At 42.0% G+C, this 20,024-nt stretch overlaps 1 protein-coding gene across 3 annotated transcripts in view; it reads right to left on the bottom strand.

Moving 5' to 3' along the window:
- ITK (IL2 inducible T cell kinase) overlaps positions 1-20,024 on the bottom strand; it is a 66,619-nt gene that overhangs the window by 21,332 nt on the left and 25,263 nt on the right. For 2 of the 3 annotated variants that reach the window (XM_029217159.1, XM_029217161.1), the window contains exons 5-8: positions 17,557-17,597; positions 14,148-14,299; positions 9,879-9,944; positions 1,950-2,004 (exon numbers count right to left, since the gene is read on the bottom strand). In XM_029217159.1, coding sequence (XP_029072992.1) covers positions 1,950-2,004; positions 9,879-9,944; positions 14,148-14,299; positions 17,557-17,597 — 314 coding nt within the window. Of the gene's footprint in view, positions 1-1,949; positions 2,005-9,878; positions 9,945-14,147; positions 14,300-17,528; positions 17,598-20,024 lie in introns of all 3 variants that reach the window. The other variant, XM_029217162.1, reaches the window with a different exon arrangement.

The raw sequence follows: 20,024 nt of genomic DNA, 5'->3' as shown, positions 1-20,024 counted from the left end.
TACCTGATATCTGCCCAGGTCTCCTTCTCTAAGCTCACCTCTAGCCACTGTCCAAACTGGTAATGCTTACTGGTTTGGGTGATCAACTGTCCCAGTTTGTCTGGGACTGAGGTGTGGGGGCTCTGGGGCCATAGGACTCTCAGTTTTAAAACTGGAACAGTTCCAGGCAAACCAGGATGAGTTGGTCACTCCAGCTTCATTCCATCCAGGAGAGGTTTGCAGTCTAAGATTCTTAAAGATAGGAAATACCTTCAAACCATAACTGGGAAATGGCAGGAACATGAAATGGCAGGAACAGGGCTAGCATTTTGGCACGGAGAGACTGATGCCTCCATCAACCCAGGCCTACTGTTCACTAGTCTCACTGTTGAGGCTTGTGTTGGGCGCGGGTCATTAACATCATGTGAATATTAGATTCACCTGGAGAGATTTTCCTCTAAATTACTAATGCCTGGACCCTACCCACTAGAGGTTTTCTTCTTTTTTAACATCTTTATTGGAGCATAGTTGCTTTACAATGGTGTGTTAGTTTCTGCTGTATAACAAAGTGAATCAGCTATACATATACATATGTCTCCATATCCCCTCCCTCTTGCGTCTCCCTCCCACCCTCCCTATCCCACCCCTCTAGCCCACTAGAGATTTTGATTTAATGAATCAGGGCTGGGACCTGGGCATTGGTATTTTGAAAATGTTTCCCAGGTGATTTTAATGTGCAGACAGGCCTGCGAACCAGTGCTCTAAGCAAATACGCTGATAAATTGATTTATTTCCCTGTAGAAAGCTTTCTCTCAATACCTGCATGCATTGGGTTTCTCTGCAAGGGCCCTAAATGTGCAATTTTCTTTGCTACTTTAAGTGTGGTGTATGGATGGGTGCCAGTTAGCAAATTGTTACTAAAAATTGAGAGTAAGCATTTAGAATCTTTTTATAGCAATCAGACAGAGTAATTTTATGTCTAATGAATCTAATACTCATAAAAAAATTGGACTTGCATTTTTTATGTCTTTGCTTGTTATTTTTGCTTTTTATTTTTTCTGATAATTCATTTTTGTTGTATTTTACAAAATGTAAATCAGTGACAGATTGGGAATTAAAAACCAACCACAAAAAGTAGTCCATTGCCACCCGTACTTTGAGAGGCACTGTTTTAGAATCACAAATGATTTTCTGATCCAGGAAGAGAAGGTTTTACCTTGCATGCCAGTCAATTGATGGCAGCTTCCTGGAGCACTGTGTTGAGAAGGATCCCAAAGCCATGGACTCTGATCAACTGTGTCGGCCACAGGGCCAGGAGCAGAGAGTGGCACTATGAGTCTGGGTAATTGTCATCCCTGATTCAGTCCAGTACTCCTCTTGTACTCATTGAGAAACCGAGGCCCAGAAGGAAGAAGAGATGTTTCCGAAGTCACACACTGAGTTGGAGCCAGAGCAGTGGCCAGGACCCAGTACTTTCCTCACCACACCATGCCTTCTCTCCCTTAATCCTGACACCCTTGTGTAAGCTCAGTCCCGCTCCCGACACCGTATGGCTCTCAAGAAGAACGGTTGCGTGAAAAATGAGTTAAAACAAGTGGTGTATTTCCTCTATATCCACACACAGCCCAACCAGGCGGAATCTGAGGCACAGGCACTCCTGACCCAGCCAGAGACGCAGGCAAGGAAGACCAGCAGCACAGCTCCCCAGGGCCAGCCATCACAGCCCGAAAGACCACCCACGGAAGCTGTGGTCATGGTCACACGTGAATACCAAGGCCTTTGATCCTCTCCAGGTTTCTTATACTGATGTATGCTAACCCTGTGAACCCCCAGAATACTTTTACCAGACATGGACACCACTGTTAATCCAATATGTCAACTCACTGCATTAACACAAACCACAGCATGGCTGAAAAAAAGTAACACAATTCATTTTATTTGAAGTTAAAAGACAGTTTAAGGAGACTTACTGTGTCCAAAAGAAGTTTCTCGGCTTTGTCTCGGCTGATACTCTTATTGTACCACCTGAAAGCAGGAAAAAGTCATAGATCAATGACATTTTTTTTTTTTTTGATCAATGACATTTTGAAAAACGTCATTATTTACTTACGAAAGAAAATTAATGCCAGAAAGTTTTTTGTTCTTTTTGTTTCTACCAATGCTTTCAAACCCAAAAGCAAAAGCGTGAACCATTTCCAGGTAATAAAATGTTTAATTGGAACAAATGAATCAGAATTGGTGAAATGTTGATAATAGTTGAAGCTGGGTTTGGGGTACATGGAGGTTCATTACATTTTTCTCTCTACTTTTGTGCATGTTGGAAATTTTCCACATTAAAATTTTAGAAAACATTTATCTTCTGCTCTATTTTGTAAGTCAGTGGGTGGTTATTAGCAGGATGACGCTAGGGCAGCTATAAAAATTTAATATAAATTTGAAAGTGTAGCAAATATCCTTTTAAAACAGTTGTAGTATTTTCCTCTGTAAGACTGGTTTTCAAGATCTTCTGCAAAATAATTACATTTTTTTCCCAGCTGCACAAAAGCTCTTGCACAAATGACATTGACAGTGTCTCATAAGGCTAGTTTATCTTTGTAAAAGATGCAAATGTACAAAAACCTTACGCATCCCTGTTATTCCTTGTCAAAGGAATGCTAAATTTATTTGCTGAAAAAACTAAAAAATTTTAATGGGGCTTCCCTGGTGGTGCAGTGCTTGAGAGTCCGCCTGCCGATGCAGGGGACACGGGTTCGTGCCCCGGTCCGGGAGGATCCCACATGCCGTGGAGCGGCTAGGGCCGTGAGCCACGGCCGCTGAGCCTGCGCGTCCGGACCCTGTGCTCCGCAACGGGAGAGGACATAACAGTGAGAGGCCCACGTACCGCAAAAAAAAAAAAAAAAAAAAATTAATGGATGTAATCTGCTAAAAGTAAGGTAAACATTCACATATTTTCTACTTTTACAAAGCGAACTAAGCTGAGACTGAGCTTCAAAGATGGTTTAAAAGGAAAATGTGTCACGGGGTTCATGTGATGACACGATATTGTTTAATTTTGTGTTTCTGATTTTATCATACAGATGTTTTAATTTCTTAAGATTTCTGCCTAATTTTCTCAGGATAAGTGTCTCATTTCTTCTCTGGAGAAGTTTTAAAATCAAATTTTCTATAAGCAATTTGAATAATAGATTAAATGCATAAATAAAAAAAGAAAGTAAATATACTTCTTGATTTTTGCTACCAAAGAATAGATCTTAACCTGAAATAATTCATGTCAGACACCTTTAGGAACCAATGCAGTGTGAAGGAATGATTTGGATAATGGGGAAAAGCAAATCTAAGTACACTATGGGTTCAATGTCATTTTTATAGTTTGATTTCATTAACATATGTAGTGCTGAAAGCTCTTCTTCATACATCTGAGCATTTGAAACTAGCAGTCCAGCTCCTTGCCTGGCTGGCCATTAATCTGTATGTGTGGCATATCGTACTCAAGCAAGCAACAACAGATGACATGTAACATGAATGCAGTGTAGTGTCATTCTTGGAATTTTAATGACTGATGACGCTAAACTAGAATTATCCAAGTTATACAAAGATGCTAACTGACTTTTCATAAAGTTTCCATTAAGACAGCCTCGATATGAACTTTGGCTTCCTGAATATGCCCTGATTAGTCTCTTTTGCATTAGCTGTAGCTAGGCTGACATCATATCTCTGGTCAGTGGACTCTATCAAAGTTTGCTGGGGGGAAAGCTCCAGCCATACTCTGGTGAGACTGCAAAGAATATTTAGCTTATGTGTAGCTCACCTATCATGTGTCAGAAAGTGTTATCAGCAGGTTATGGGACTTGCACAAGGTCAATAATGAGCTAGCAAGGTGTAGCCAGAAGTGAACCCAGCCAGTCTGGCTTCAGAGTCCATGCTCTTATCACCACCATAAAGAGCCTGTAACTATCATATACCAGGGACTTAAGGAAAAACATTACCAGGCTCCCTCTCTCCCCTGAGAAAATCCTAGTTTGCTATGCTGTAGCCCCCAACTCCACATCTTTCAGGGGTTACACCTGTCACATACACTTCTTGCGATCTGCAAACTCCTAAGGAACGTAATCTTTGCACTATTTATCATGTGCATGTTCTCACATGGGTCCTTCTTTCCTTATCTATCTTTTAATACAGAAATTAAATGTGTAACATATAAGTTTGAAAGAGAAATGAAATGGAGTGAAATAATTTATATCCTTTTACTACCCCTACTCCCTGTATCTTCTAAAGTAGAGCTCTTCAAACTGGAGCATGTCCAAACAGGAGCATTATTTTTATAATTTTGTTGTCTGGTGAAAAAACAACTAAAAAGTGGTAAAAAAAAAAAAAAAAGAATGTGAGTGATTTTTTAGGGTTGAAGTTTTTCAGTGTTGTTAACACTTGAACCATATCCTGGCCTCCCTGTCCACTTATTAAGTTAGAGGAGATAGAATGATCATCAGTTAACAATCAGTTGTGGAAATTAATAAGCCCAGGGGGAGAGAAGTTCTGGGTGGGGAAGCAACACCACTTACCAAACTTGTTTGGTTATTTGAGAGTAGCCACGAATAAGGGAATTAGTGGATTCATCTGAGCTTTTTTTAAAAAATTGTTCTAAATTAATTGGATTTACAATGTTGTGTTAGTTTCTGCTGTACAGCAAAGTGAGTCAGTCATACATATACATATATCTACTCTCTTCTAGACTCCATTCCCATATAGGTCACTGTAGAGCACCAAATAGAGTTCCCTGTGCTATACAGTAGGTTCTTATTACTTATCTTTTACATATAGTAGTGTGTATATGTCAATCCCAATCTCCCAATTTATACCCCACTTTCCCCCTTGGTAACCGTAAGTTTTCTACATCTGTGACTCAATTTCTGTCCTGTAAATAAGTTCATTTGTGCCATTTTTTTAGATTCCACATAAGAGTGATATCATACGATATTTCTTTCTCTGTCTGACTTACTTCACTTCATCTGAGCTTTTGAACACATGCAACTGGAGGTACTTTCCAACTCAGTGGGCTCTTAGAACTTATTTAGTTGAAGCCTGGCAAATATGCTTCATCTTACGTGTCAGCTCTGATCAGTTAGTACTGGCTTCCTGGAGCTGTGTGTTGCAAAGATAGAGGCCAGTCTGAGCTCAGGGAGTAAGAATGTCACTATCTAAGAGTGATGTCTGCCCTGAGTTCAGGCACAGGGAGGGAATGTCAGCAAGAGTGCCACGATTTGCTTTCCTTCATCTTACCTGACCCTTCAGTTTAAAGGCAAAGGGAAGGGGTAAGACAGGAATAAAGACGCAGACCTACTGGAGAACGGACTTGAGGATATGGGGAGGGGGAAGGGTGAGCTTTGACAGGGTGAGAGAGAGTCATGGACATATACACACTAACAAACGTAGTAAGGTAGATAGCTAGGGGGAAGCAGCCTCAAGGCACAGGGATATTAGCTCGGTGCTTTGTGACAGCCTGGAGGGGTGGGATAGGGAGAGTGGGAGGGAGGGAGACGCAAGAGGGAAGACATATGGGAACATATGTATATGTATAACTGATTCACTTTGTTATAAAGCAGAAACTAACACACCATTGTAAAGCAATTATACCCCAATAAAGATGTTTAAAAAAAAAAATAAATAAAGGCAAAGGGATCTGAGATCCAACCTGGTGAAGAAACTTGCCCAAAGTCATGTCCCCAAACCACGGCAGGAGACCTGAAGCCAATCAACTTACCAACCCATGATCATGTTCCCGGGGTACAATTTTGAGTTCTTATGCAAATATCTAGACAATGTTAAGTTCTAGGAAAAAAGTAATCATATTGGGCCTTTTTTTTTGGTATACCCAAATATAATAACTATCTGGATGCTTGTTTATGAGTCATTTAATTCTCTAGCTACAATTCCATATCTGAAATGCAAACTGACAGAGCGCAGAATAAATAGAGTTCACAGACTCTTTTGTTTGTATGCCGTAGTGTCTCATTTTAAAAGTGAATTAAAATGTCTTCAAGAGGGGGAATATACCTTTTTTTTGCCCCAAGCTCCATCATTCCCTATGGCCTTATACTCTGTTGGAAGTTTGAATGTGCCCCTTCTATCATAAATGAAGAAATTCTGATTAAAAGTAAAAAACCAAAACAGGGACTTCCCGGTGGCGCAGTGGTTGAGAGTCTGCCTGCCGATGCAGGGGACACGGGTTCGTGCCCCGGCCCGGGAGGATCCCACATGCCGCGGAGCGGCTGGGCGCGTGGGCCATGGCTGCTGAGCCTGCACGTCCCCAAGATATTTAAAAAAAAAAAAAAAAAACCAAAACAAAAAGAAAACTTCCCAGCCTAGTGATCATTTGAAATAAATACCTAATTTTTTCTAAAGGTGTTGACTGTAAAATAATAAAAGAATTTTATTTTTTAAGCATATCTCATATATTTCATTACAGTTTGAGTATTCTTGGAAGTGATGACTTCTGTTAGCTGAGGGAGGGACTTCTCTTACCTACTTGATCAAAATGAATCTCAGGTTGAGAGACTCTTCAGAAAATGATAGTTCTTCACTATAGAATCTATTAGAATTTCAGCAACAAATAACTTGACCACATTTGAACTAATAACACAAATGAGTTAATAGAAGGTTTCATTAGCTATCATTCTTCAACCCTGGTATCTTAAGCTTGATAAGTACTTAAAATTTTATCTTTAAATGATTTTGAACTTACAGAAAAGTTGTAAAATACTGTAAAAGAACTCCCACATATAGATGAACCAATTGTTGATAATTTACACATTTGCTTTACCATTCTGTCCAGATAGATAGTTAGAGAGATAGATAGATATAGATAAATAGATTTTTTGAGCCATTTGAGAATAGACTTTTACCCCTAAGTACTTCAGTATGTATTTCTAATAAGTAGAATATACACTTGTATAACCATAGTACAATTACCAAAATCATGAAATTTAACATTGATACAATACTATTACCTAATTTTAGACCTTATTCAAATTTCATCAGTTGTCTCAATAATATATTTTGTAACTTTTTTTGGTTTGCTTTTTTATGGTTCAAGATTGATCCAGGATTACTGGTGCATTTAGTTACCCCATCTCTTCAGTTTTTTAACGTGGACCAGTTTCTCAGCCTTTCATGTCTTTCATGATATTAACATTTTTGGAGAGCACAGGGCAATTATTTTGTAGACTATCCTCAGTTTGGATTGGTCTATTATTTCCTCATGAATAATTCAGGTTATGCATGTTTGGGCAGGAATATCACAGAAGTGATGTTGTGTCCTTCTCAGTGTATCACATCAGGAGATGCACGGTGTCTGCTTGCCCCATTATTGATGTGAACTTGGATCATTTAGTTAAGATGGGATCTACCAGATATTTCCTCTTTGTTATTAGTAAGTGATTTGTGAGAAGATACTTTGAAACTATGTAAATATCAAACCTTTCACCACCTATTTGTGACACTCATTGATGATTTTTGCCTGAATCAGTTGGTACTTTGAGTTATAAAATTGTGATTTTTAAACTTTATCATTCCTTCTACATTCATTAGTTGGCATTTTGCTGCAAGAAAGAGCTTTTCTCTCTTCTTGCCCATTTATTTATTTACTTATCTATCAAGCTATTTATTTATTATTGATTTTTTTATTTTACTCAGTGGATTGTAGTCCCTTACTGTCATTATTTATTTTGATACTCAAATTATCCCAGATTTTGTCAGAAGGAGCATTTTTAAGCTGACTTCTGTGATCATTCAATATGTTCACATTATTTAACAAAAAAATATTGGGGGGTACTTCTTTTCTTTTTGATGCATCAAAATGTTCCAGTTTCATCATTGTTCTTTCCCTGCCCCGACTCTGAATCCCCAAGCCATTTCTCCAAGAAGAAGTCCTAGTTCTTTTTAGTGGGAAGTGTTATTTAAAAACCAAGATCTGAGTGTACACATTGCTACTGTAGTATTATTGTTTCTGGGCCTTCCAGCAGCTGAGCTAGGAAATACACGTACATGGTGAGTACACTGTATTCTACACTTGAATTTTATTAAACATTAAGTAATTCCATTAAAATTATATCCATGTGGGGCTTTCCTGGTGGCACAGTGATTAAGAATCCGCCTGCCAGTGCAGGGGACACAGATGCAAGCCCTGGGCCGGGAAGATCCCACATGCCGCGGAGCAACTAAGCCCATGCACCACAACTACTGAGCCTGCACTCTAGAGCCCATGAGACACAACTACTGAAGCCCATGCGCCTAGAGCCTGTGCTCCACAGTAGGAAAAGCCACTGCAGTGAGAAGCCTGCGCACTGCAACGAGGAGTGGCCCCCGCTCGCCGCAACTAGAGAAAGCCTGAACAGCAACGAAGACCCAGCACAGCCAAAAATAAATTAAAAAAAAACAAAAAAAACTGGGCTTCCCTGGTGGCGCAGTGGTTGGGAGTCTGCCTGCCGATGCAGGGGACACGGGTTCGTGCCCCGGTCCGGGAGGATCCCACATGCCACGGAGCGGCTGGGCCCGTGAGCCATGGCCGCTGGGCCTGCGCGTCCGGAGCCTGTGCTCCGCAGCGGGAGAGGCCGCAACAGTGAGAGGCCCGCGTACTGCAGAAAAATAAAAATAAAAATGAAAATTATATCCATGTGAACTCTTCTTTTAAATGCCATCTTCAAATAAACAACACAAGCTAAGCGGATATTTAATACCTATATTTTTGTCTGCTGTGTTGGTATTGGAAGTATTGCATTAAACCATGTTTTAAGTCAGTTTGTATTTGATCCAGTGTTCATAGTGTTTTTTCCTTCTCAAGTAAGATAAATATTCCTGGGATTCCCAGAAGAACCTTTTCCTTTGACCACAGTTATGTGCATGCATCTGAAAATCACCCCTTAGATTAAAGGGGAGATGAGAACACATACCCTCCCCCTTCTATTTAAAGTGACCCTCGGGATTTCCCTGGTGGTCCAGTGGTAAAGAATCCACCTTACAATGCAGGGGATGCGGGTTCGATCCCTGGTCAGGGAACTAAGATCCCACATGCCGCAGGGGCAACTAAGCCCATGCACCACAACTACTGGGCTCATGCGCCTCAACTAGAGAGTCTGCGGGCCACAAACTACAGAGCCCAAGCACTCTGGAACCCGTGCACCACAACTACAGAGCCCATGTGCCCTGGAGCCTGTGCGCCACAACTAGAGAGAGAAAAAATACCCGCACGCCATGACTAGAGAGAAGCCTGCACACTGCAACGTAAGATCCTGCATGCCGCAACTAAGACCCGATGCAGCCAAAAATAAATAAATAAAATAAAGTGACCCTTGGGCTTCCCAGGTGGTGCAGTGGTTAAGAATCCTCCTGCCAATGTAGAGGACACAGGTTCGATCCCTGGCAGGGGTAGATCCCACATGCTGCGGAGTAACTAAGCCCATGCACAACAACTACTGAGCCTGTGCTCTAGAGCCTGCAAGCCACAACTACTGAGCCTGCCCACCACAACTACTGAAGCCTGCATGCCTAGAGCCCATGCTCCACAGCAAGAGAAGCCACCGCAATGCGAAGCCCACGCACTGCAACGAAGAGTAGCCCCCGCTCACCACAACTACAGAAAGCCTATGTGCAGCAATGAAGACCCAACGCAGCCAAAACAAATAAATTAAATAAATAAATAAATAAAAATACCTTTCTAATAAAAAAGAAAATAAATAAAGTGAAGTGACCCTCAACTGTCTACTTAGGGATCAGAGTATGGGGGGAGAAGAAAGCAGGTCAAGAAGAGAAAATGCCTGGTATTTTAATAATCAACCAATAATTCACTCCTAATGTAAGAGGACTCCTTAGCACCATATTTTTGGAAAACAAATAAAATATCTTACTCGTAGGTTTCCAGGTTATTTGGAGACTTTTCCACCAGATAACTGCTTGGTACGTATCCTTCATGCCTGTTAAAAGGGAAATTAGTGTTTAGATTAATGTAGAACTAATTTCACATCTCCATTTCATAGGTTTAATCAACCAAAAGTCATTTAAAGATGAAGTCTCATGTTATTTAGCATTCGGGATAAGACATTTAAAATTTTTCAAATAAAAGAATTGCTAAAAATAACAACCTGCTATCTGTTAAAGGCTATGTAGATTTTACCACTAAAATATGAATCATAATAAATAAGAAGTGGTTACTTTAATAACTCTGCTTGCTAATCTCTTCATTGTGAAATTTCCTCTAGAGAAAAGATTAATGTTCAGTCTGTATTTTTTATTAGGAAACATTTGTGTGTGTGTGTGTGTGTGTGTAATAATCAGTATTTTTTCCGCTTTAGTGCTAGTGTTGTTTTACAGTCGGGAAACCAAAATAAATAAAACATAAAGAATTACCTTCCAACCACAGGTCCCAAAAGATACTGCCAGTTGAACTTGTGAGCTTTTAATTCAAGGCCTCCCTAATATTTTTTGTTAAATGAGCCCCTTCCAACATAAATGGTAAAACATGAGAAAAAAGGATAAAATCATGCTGGATTTGGGGTTGGGGGTTTCTTTTGAGCAGGAATAAATTGTGTATAAACAAAGACATATGGATTAAGAGACTAATAAGAACATCAAAATACCTTACACCTGTGTGTAGCTTTGTACTTTTCAAAACACTATCTCATTTAATACTGCAAGGTGAGAACAGTGTCTCCTTCACTCTCTAGGCCTCTGACTCTGTACCTGTAAAATGAAGGACCTAAACTACATCACCTGTAAAATCCCTCCAGACCCTGCAATCTATAAAAAGATGTCTCATAACTTCTTGCTGTTTACTCTATCACCTGTTTTAATTTTTGTACAAGGCCATTTTGTAATCTAGTGACTTATGGTTTTTCGTTTTGTTTTGTAAGATTTTTTTTGATGTGGACCATTTTTAAAGTCTTTATTGAATTTGTTACAATATTGCTTCTGTTTTATGTTTTGGTTTTTCGGCCACTAGGCACGTGGGATCTTAGCCCCCTGACCAGGGATCGAAGCCGCACCCCCTGCATTGGAAGGCGAAGTCTTAACCACTGAACCACCAGGGAAGTCCCTAGTGATTTATGTTTAATGGGGAATGTGTAATCTATTTCACATAATTGTTCTGAGGAGTGAAGAAATCAAGAATGGTGATGTCAAATATGGGATATCTCATATCTTGTACCCATGGCTGACCTGACCTTGCTAGTCAATTACGGCATGCTTTCTTTGGAGAACTGAACACCCAGCCTCAGAATCATTCTTAACCCAGTGCTCAAGGCAGTCAGTGCCAACTGATGGGAGTCAACTTATTCTCAAGTTTGCTATTTCTTTTATGTCTTTCTTTTGGCAATCCTTTTAATTACATCTGTTTTTGCCACACCATGTGTTTACAATTATATTAGTAGGTCAAATACTGTTTTCACTTCCATGTAGAATGACTGTGTTTTAATATGTCAGCCAAAGCTGGGTTATCTACAAAATGATGATAATTCTCTTCACCTGTGTGTAGGTATAGAATTTACAAAGCCCTTTCACCTTCTTCATCTCACTGATTTTCTCAGCACTCTGAGATGGAAAGCTGATATTATCATCTGCATTTTACAGTTAAGGAAATGGATTCACAGAAGTTCAGTGACTTTTCCAAAGTCCTGTACAACAAAAGCCGCTGATACGCAAGTCCAAGTCTCCTTTTTCCCCATCCTGTGTACTTCCTGCTTCACCAGGCTATTACAAAGCAAACTGGGGAAATTCCCATATGCCCGATTGGCCTCTGGGGTGTCCTCTTCGATGGCCTTTGAAGTGCAGAGTTGAGCCTTTCCACAGGCCAATGAACAAAGGGTAAACTGTCATTTGGGGAAGTGAGACCTAGGAGAAGAAATTTCCTGGCACATTAGTTGTGCTAAAGAAATGTCAGTTGGGGCTTCCCTGGCGGCGCAGTGGTTGAGAGTCCGCCTGCCGATGCAGGGGACGCGGGTTCGTGCCCCGGTCCGGGAAGATCCCACATGCTGCGAAGCGGCTGGGCCCGTGAGCCAAGGCCGCTGGGCCTGCGCGTCCAGAGCCTGTGCTCCACAATGGGAGAGGCCACAGCAGTGAGAGGCCTGCATACCGCAAAAAAAAAAAAAAAAAAAAAAAAGAAATGTCAGCTGATTGAAGGGATGAATTTGTGAGTAAGTTCCTCTGGTGTTTGTAGAGCCAGGCAGTCTTGGACCTGTTTCTGCTATGGGCCTCCCCGTAACAGGCAAAGAGAAGGTAAGGTGACTGGTCTTGTTTGTTTCCCCCAGTCAACTAGAGAGAGAGGTTCCAGATGAGGGGCTTTGGCGTCTGTTCTCAGCTAGCAAGAGACACTGCCTCCAAGATCACAGTTCTTGATCTAATCTTGTTTTATACCTCTCCCTCACTTCCCCTGCAGTGGAGTTGATAAGGCTACTTAAAGAGATGGTGCCTTGAAAATGTAAGTTTTGATATATATGAAAAGTAAAGCCTTAACCCTAAAGATATTTGTGTACCTCTTTGTTTTTACTCAACGATTGGTCCTTTTTTTTTGGTTAAGTTTAATGATACCCAGTGTTGGCACTCGAATACCCTGTTGGTGGGAATTTGGCAAAATTTTTGAGGGATTTATCTTTCAAAATTAAGACTTCACATAGTCTGACTCACCAGTTCCATAGTTAGAAATGTGAGATATATATTTTTTTCCCAAAGAAAAAAATATTTTTTCAGAAAATTTTTTTAAAAAATATATAAATTTCAAAAGATTACCAAGATACATGAACACGAGCAATACAAGATCTTCACTGAGCAAACTGAAACTAAATGTCCCACTATAAAATATTGTCTAAATATTTATAATGCAAGGATACATTCTAAAACTATGCAATTATTTAAAGAATAAGGTAGATTTGTATGTGCTGATATGAAAGTATCTCTAAGATATATCATTAAAGGTTAAAAGCAAGGTGAAGACCAGAATGGACCACCTTAGTGCAAATGAAAAAAGGATGCATTTGTATACGTATAACTTTTTTTGCTTAGGATGAACAAGTAACTTAATAATGAATACTTTTAGGACTGATGTGCGGGCAAATGGAGGGTGGCTTATTTTTATGTATATTTCTTGCTATTGTTAGTTTTTTTTTTTATAAAGCATTGACATAGGCTATCCAGATGTTGCAATGATGGAGTGTTTTCTTTGTCTTTTTAAAATATTTTGAAACTAATAATAACCTCACACTTTGAAAATGTTTAAACCCTTAATATTAATATAGAAAAATGTTAATTGCAGTATTGTTAATATTTGCAAAATATTAGAAACAACCTAAGCATCCAAGAAGGGAATTTGCTAAATTATGGCACACTTTTATGTTGGATTTAGGCAATGACTGAAATCATCTTCTGGAGATGATTCTGGAGACTATTCCAGAGCATAGGTAAATACCTCTGATATTTAAAGGAAAAAAATAAAGCCTTGTAAAGCAGTGTGAATCTGATAACTTTAAACTAAGCACTAGTATCTAAGTCATATACATCCCAGAGCATTCTGAAAGTCAATAACAGTAATTTTCCTATATTTCAGATCAGAGGAGGGGTCATAAGATTTTTTTCATTTGAAAGTCCTATAGTGGGCAAACTGTATTTGCACAACTTTATTTTCTCCACGAGTCATTCGGATGGCTCGTTCAAAGGCTGTTGGTTTAACTAAATCTTTAGTATTTTTTTCCTGATGCTTCTTAATGTAACCACCGATCTGCACCATCTGTACGCACCTTTTCTTTCCACCAAAAATAAGACCGTCACAATGGGATGTACCTTCAACCTTACTTAAACACTCAAGAACAATGGTGCTTTGTGGAACAAGTTGCCCTTCTCCCAAACTGTGGATGTCAGTGGAAGAACCCAGGAGATTTTTAGATGAGTTTGGAGGCCGGGAGTGCTTGATGGGGTGCAGGGAGCCAGTATAGCAAGTGACTGCCTCCCAGCCACTTCTGAGAAGGGGAAAGACCCTCTTCAACTACTTCTTGCTTCCTCCTTCTGCCTCTGCTCTCCTCTCCTAACTCAGTGCCGTGGTCCTGCTGAGAGAGGTAGGACAATCGTTCCAGTATTTTCTTTGTTCCCACCTCACCTCAAAAACTGGGACAGCAACCACGAAGGTACCTTACCCATTCCTGTCCTGAACTCTCCACCAGTGAATCTCGGAACTGTCCAGCAGGTAGTACTCCTCATTGCGTTGTAGCGTGAGTTCCTGTGGATCATTCGTTTGGTAGTCATACAAGGCAATGACCAAGGTTTCTTCAGGTTCTCGAAGTAACTGCTGGAGGAGGGACACAATAAAATCAAGCAAAGATGCAGAAAGGAGGTAAACTGTGGAATGAGGTCAGCAAGTTCCCGAGCTGTAACTTGCTCCTGGACCTATGCCAGGCCAGACACCGGTTCCTACAGACCACTGGGGGTATTTGCTGAGGCCATTTGCCTGCCTAGTTGGCTTTCTTTATGAGTTAGGCTTATGGTGCTGAATAAGACACAAAGACATTCAATACCTGGAGTTCATTGCCTCTCCCATTCTATGTGGTAAATTCTGACTCCAGTGAATTCCCAGTGGCTGTGCTTTTCACAAAAGTCTGCTTGTTTCTTTCCTCGACCCATGTCACAATTCACAGCCTCTCTGCTAGAAGCACCACGTTGTTCGCAAAGGGGATGAAGTCAACACTAAATCATTCAGTCCATGCTTTTCTGATTTTATTTGTGGGCTTGTCCAGATCCATAGAATCATAGACTATTGGAGCTGGAGTGCCTCTGAGAGATCACTCGATCCATTCTTTTGTTTAGAATAGGGAAACTGAGGCCCAGATGGAGAAATGGATGTGGCCAAGTTCAGCAATTGAATTAGCCTTATGCTTTCTCTACTATATCATGTGGGACCCCTTGTTCCTCTTGTGGGCTGTCTTGCCTATGTCTCTCCTTTTCAGTACATTTCTTAGGAAGAGATATTGAGATGTGAAGAGGAGACTGTAAACAATCACAAGGGTTCAGGGTGGGCACACCTGCTACAGGTTGGCAGACTTTGTGAGACAGCAAACATGGGAAGAGATTGAGATTACTGGCTAGAATGAGATTCGGTGATGGGAAATCATAAGTTCTCTGAGTACACTGAAGCAATCGGTGGCATAAACATACTGGAGATTTAAAAAAAACTGTCATACTGATACAGTGTGTCATCCCAGCTGAGCCCAGATTGGAATTTGAAGTCAAGATTATCTGTGGAGCTTGTGAGGTGATATATTGGGAACTACAGATAAGAGTTGTTGGGCCTGAGGCTTTCACCCTAAAAGCCAGTGGAGGAAGGAGCTGTTCAAGGGCACCTGAAGATAAAGAAAGGATATGGTATGGTATTCATCTCATTATAGGCCCAACTGATTAATTATTATCAAGAGAAAGGTCAGAGCAGGGTTCTCAAACCATGTGGAACCTTTCCATAGGGGGCATTTTGGACATGTATGGCAGTGTTTCAAAGGTCACAAAGGTTGAGGTGTGCTACTAGCATTGAATGGGAGAGGGTCAAGGATGCAAAACTCTCTGCCGCATCCCACAGCCTGTACAACTTTTCAATGTCCTGTCAGACGTTCACGTGGTGAGCAGCCTGCTTACAACAATAATGTACAATAACATTCGGAGCCTAGATCCTACCTCAACCCTATGAAGTACTTGGTTTCCTAGGAGTGCAGCCACCCTTTACATTGAGGGAAGATTACAGTTTGTTTAGTTCAGAACTTGACCAAGAGTTGTTTGCCATTTTGGAAAATCTTATCACAGATGGTAATACTAGTTTTGAGTCACTGATACTACATTCCTCTATCAGTTGCATTTGAGCTGCCAAATCCAGCAGGATTCAAATACAGGTGCATTTTATTTTATTATGTTGTCCAGTATAGTCATGCCCCAATATTTGTATATAAAAACATATATGGGGACTTCCTTGGTGGCTAAAAAGATCAATAAAAGTATAGTTTCTCTAGATGCCAACTCAAGATGCCATCACTCATTAGAAGACAGAACATGAAGGTGAAGGGAGAAGTGAATTCAAGTAATTCAAGATAAAAGAAATGTTACTGTGGATTTAGACGTATGGTTGAAGCTACAGCTGTGATTCCAAAAGCCCTGTGGTTGGAGTGCTAGAGCAGTATAGAGGCTTCTCCTCCAAGAAATCTGAAAAGCCAAGTGGTGGCGTCCGAGGGGAGATGGATACGCCCTGTTTCTTGACTTTCACCTTCACTGATAGTGAAAACCAGACAGGAGCAAACCAGTCTAAGGTGCAGAAGTACGGGTTTAGGTGGGACTGTGGGGGGAACCCCCGACAAGCCAGGGCAGGGGGATTCCAAACCGTGTTTTCCAGGGTGATGGTGAAATATTCTTTAGAAGATGAATGAAATAAAAAGGGAGAGAGCTCATTTTCTGCTACAATTTCAGTCCACTTCTTTCCTGTTGTGAGGAAGGGGGCTGACGACAAATCTGAAAGCCAGTTCACTTTTGAGCGACATAGAACTTCCCTTATGGGGAAGCTGCCAGTCTTTGAAATGTCACCATATTGGCTGGAGGGAAAAAGCGGAGCTCATTCTTCAGGAAGAAGCATGAGGAAGTTGAATCAGTAGGCTCTAGAATAAAGGGCAATTACTCAGATGTGGATATCGGTGCTGATGTTACCATAAAGTGAGGGCTTAGGTTGATCTTTCTCCTTTTTTTTTTTTTTTGTCTTCTTGACTAAGTAGCTTCCCGAGAGTTGACTTGATATCACCTAAGTCTTGTAAGTCAGTACATTAGACCGATGTGTCTCAAACTCCAGTGTGCCTCAGGATCACCTGGAAGTTTATTAAAATGCAGATTACTGGGCTCCTCCCCTAGAACTTTGCATGTAGTAAGTCTGGGGTGGGGCCTGAGAATTTGCATTTCTAACAAGCTCCCAGGTGATGCTGATGCTGCTGGTCCCTGGACCACACTTTGAGAACCACCACTCAAGTTCAAGACCACCACACCAGAAACTGCATCCTACTAGCCTGACTACTAAGTTACTGAATGGCTTTGGGAGAACCTCTCATGGGACTTGCTTTCCCAAGCTTTCACATGAGAATAAAACTATAACCCTCTGAAGTGGCTAGAGAAGATAGTGAGTTTCGAAATAGCTGGTAAAAGTGTGGATGTGCTTTGAAGAATAAAAGGTATTCTCAAATGTATGCTTCCAAAATGATTGTATGTCAAAGGGTGGCGTAAATACACATTTTATATAGCTATGAGCTGTTATTATGCCCCAACCTAGTCAGGTGCCTGGCTGCACAGTTTGTTAGCAGTAAGTGTTTGCCGAGTGAAGGCAGTGGGGTGAAGATCTGGTGGCTTTTACCTGGACACACCCACGAGACAATTCAGGCCCGAGAAACCCATGGTGTTGAGTTCAGCTGCATCACCACAAATCTGCTGCATCTGCCCGGCATTTGAGAAACCTGGGCAGATGGGAAACACCAGAGCTGTAGCCCGCGGCGCCGCCAGCCCACCGCGCCCGGACCTCGTGCTCTCACTCACCCTGTTGTCTTCAGGAGTAGGAGGAAGAGGCTTCTTTGAAGCTGAAACGAGAAAAACAGAAAAAGAAAATGAGCATGAAACCGAATGTGCCCAACTAAAGGTGAGCGGCAGGGGGCTTTTCAGAGAAAAGGGGCCCCAAAGAGAACAGCAGGAGGGGAGGATGAGACACAAGGCCTGGGTTTTTTTCTTTCAGCCTGCTCCTTCCCAATCTTGTTTTCCAGGAGACACCAGAGACTTCCAGAAGCCAATATCTGGGCCCCTCTTCCTGTATCCCCAGGAAAAGCCTCGCCCAAAGGGGCTGACGTCGGTTCTCAGTGTGTGTCCTTCCCAGTGGGCACGGAGCCTTCCACGAAGGCACCTCCACCTGTTAAACCAAGACTTGGAATTGGTGACTCAGGGGGACAGTGACTCACTGGTTTCCTGATGCCCCTGTGGGCTTGAGGAGGGGGTGGGTAAGGTGAGAGGTCGTCGCGCTGCTTGTTGAGAGGGCTGGAATCCACTTTCAGTTACTTATCTTAAGGACTCCCAGTATTTGTTCTTGCTGACTCCCCCAGACAACACCCCAACACCCTGCTCTGTTTATCTCTTTGTGTCTCCATGGCTCCTTCTCTCTGTGTCTCTTTCTTCTTTCTCTTCTCTTCTTTCTCTCCCTTTCCCTCTCTCTTCCCTTTCATCTCTCCATCCGTGTCTCTCAGCATTTGTCCTTTGAGGCACTAAAAAAGGTCAAGCCTGGAATCAACGGACCTAAGTTGTGTGTCTGTGTGTCTGGGAGGATGTGTGATATGGGAGGCAGTGCCCAGGCTTCTGCTCGGTTCAAGGACTTGTTTAACAATTAGAGGTAAACAGGGAGTGGGCTGCATCTACAGGTGGCGAGCGCCTCATCTCTGCAGGGGGTTGACTTGGAGGTGGGCAGCCTGTGTCAGGGATGTAGTACGAAGAGATTCACATATTGACACTGGAGCCCAGCCCTTGTGCTAACTCCTTAAGCAAGGGCAGGATTGGATATTGGGTGTGCAGTTAACAGAGAAGAAGGAGACATACATAATAGAAAACATGGTTCCTATTCGGCATTCAGCTTGGAGCCAGGAGCCAGGTGTCCTAACCCCAGCTCCACCACACACAAGCTGCGTGGACTTGAGCCCTTCCAGCCCTGAGCATTCTGTGCCTGGTCTCTCTTTCTTCTTCCTCTGGCCTTGCTCTTGCCTTTCTTCCTCCCTCTCTGGGTGAAGTTCGTATGTGGTGAGATCGGGGCCAGTTCTGGTTGCAGACGTTAAGTGCTGCTGTGCGTTGGGTATAGCAGAGTCTGTTTAAAACCCAACCACCTCTGCTACTTCCCAGACATACACACACATACTATCTCGGCTTCAGATTCTTCTGTCCACAAATGAGAAAGTCTCGGAGACACAATTACCATTTATTGCAAGCTCACTAAGTGCCTGCAGCTGTGCTAAGAGCGTTCCCCACCCACACTGAGTCTCCCAGCACCCCCACAAAGTAGCTACTTATCCTCATAATCCCCATTTTACAGATGAGGAGACAGGCACAGAGACTCAGAAAGGTTAAGTAACATATATGAAGTCACAGAGCAAGGACGTGAGGGGGCTGGGACTCACACCAGGTGTTTCTCATCCTGAAGCCCTGTGCTCTTAGACCCTGCTTGGTACATGTGCCCAACACTGGGAATTCTACAAGCCTTCACTCAGAGTAGATGATCATGTGCTACGTGCCCAGTGCAGTGTGCTTCTTCGAAAGTCTGCTCTCAATTCTTTAGAAACTATGGTGCATGACGTTATTTAAGCCAAGTCAGAGGAAGGGAAAGTGAGGACAGGCTCAGATGAGGAGATGGTGGTAGACTGCAATTAAAAAGCAGGAGCAGCAGCAGGGTGCAGTGGTTAGACCCTGGCTTCATGTGGGGAGGAGCTTAGCATGACCAGTCCTACCCTGGTGAGTCATTCAGATGTTTCTCCCACCTCTATCATGTGTGTACCACTCAGTGGAGGGAAATACTGTCTGCCTTGGATAGGAACAGCTGCTACATGCGTGGTGGAAATTGCAAAACAGAAACATAGCTGCAAAGAATTTCAGAATTGGAAATGGGCTTAGAGAATATTTCATCTTAGGACCCCTAAAACTTCCCCTTCCATTTTAGAGATGAGGATATTAGGGTCCTTTATGGCAAAGTGACCCATCCAAGGACCTACAGCAAGGTGCTGGCAGGAATTTGGAGACCACTCTGGCCTTGGAAAGAGCTTTCAGTCACTGAGGCAAGCCCACACCATCCTGTTCTTGTGGTTGATTCCACTCATATAAAACCTTCCATTTCTTTTTCGTGAGATACTAACCTTCATGAGGATGGTTCACAGGGCTAATGCAGGGGATCACTGACCTCTAAAACTAGGTAAATATTCTTCTGGGCCAAGGGACTGGTAACCTTGAACTTTCTCTCCCAAGGTAGAGGGTGAGAAGTA

This window comes from Monodon monoceros, unplaced genomic scaffold, assembly GCF_005190385.1.
Source record: "Monodon monoceros isolate NGI ecotype Baffin Bay Population unplaced genomic scaffold, NGI_Narwhal_1 Super_Scaffold_12, whole genome shotgun sequence".
NCBI lineage: Eukaryota > Metazoa > Chordata > Mammalia > Artiodactyla > Monodontidae > Monodon > Monodon monoceros.
The sequence above is the reverse complement of the archived record's forward strand: the minus strand, read 5'-3'. Positions and strand labels throughout refer to the sequence as shown.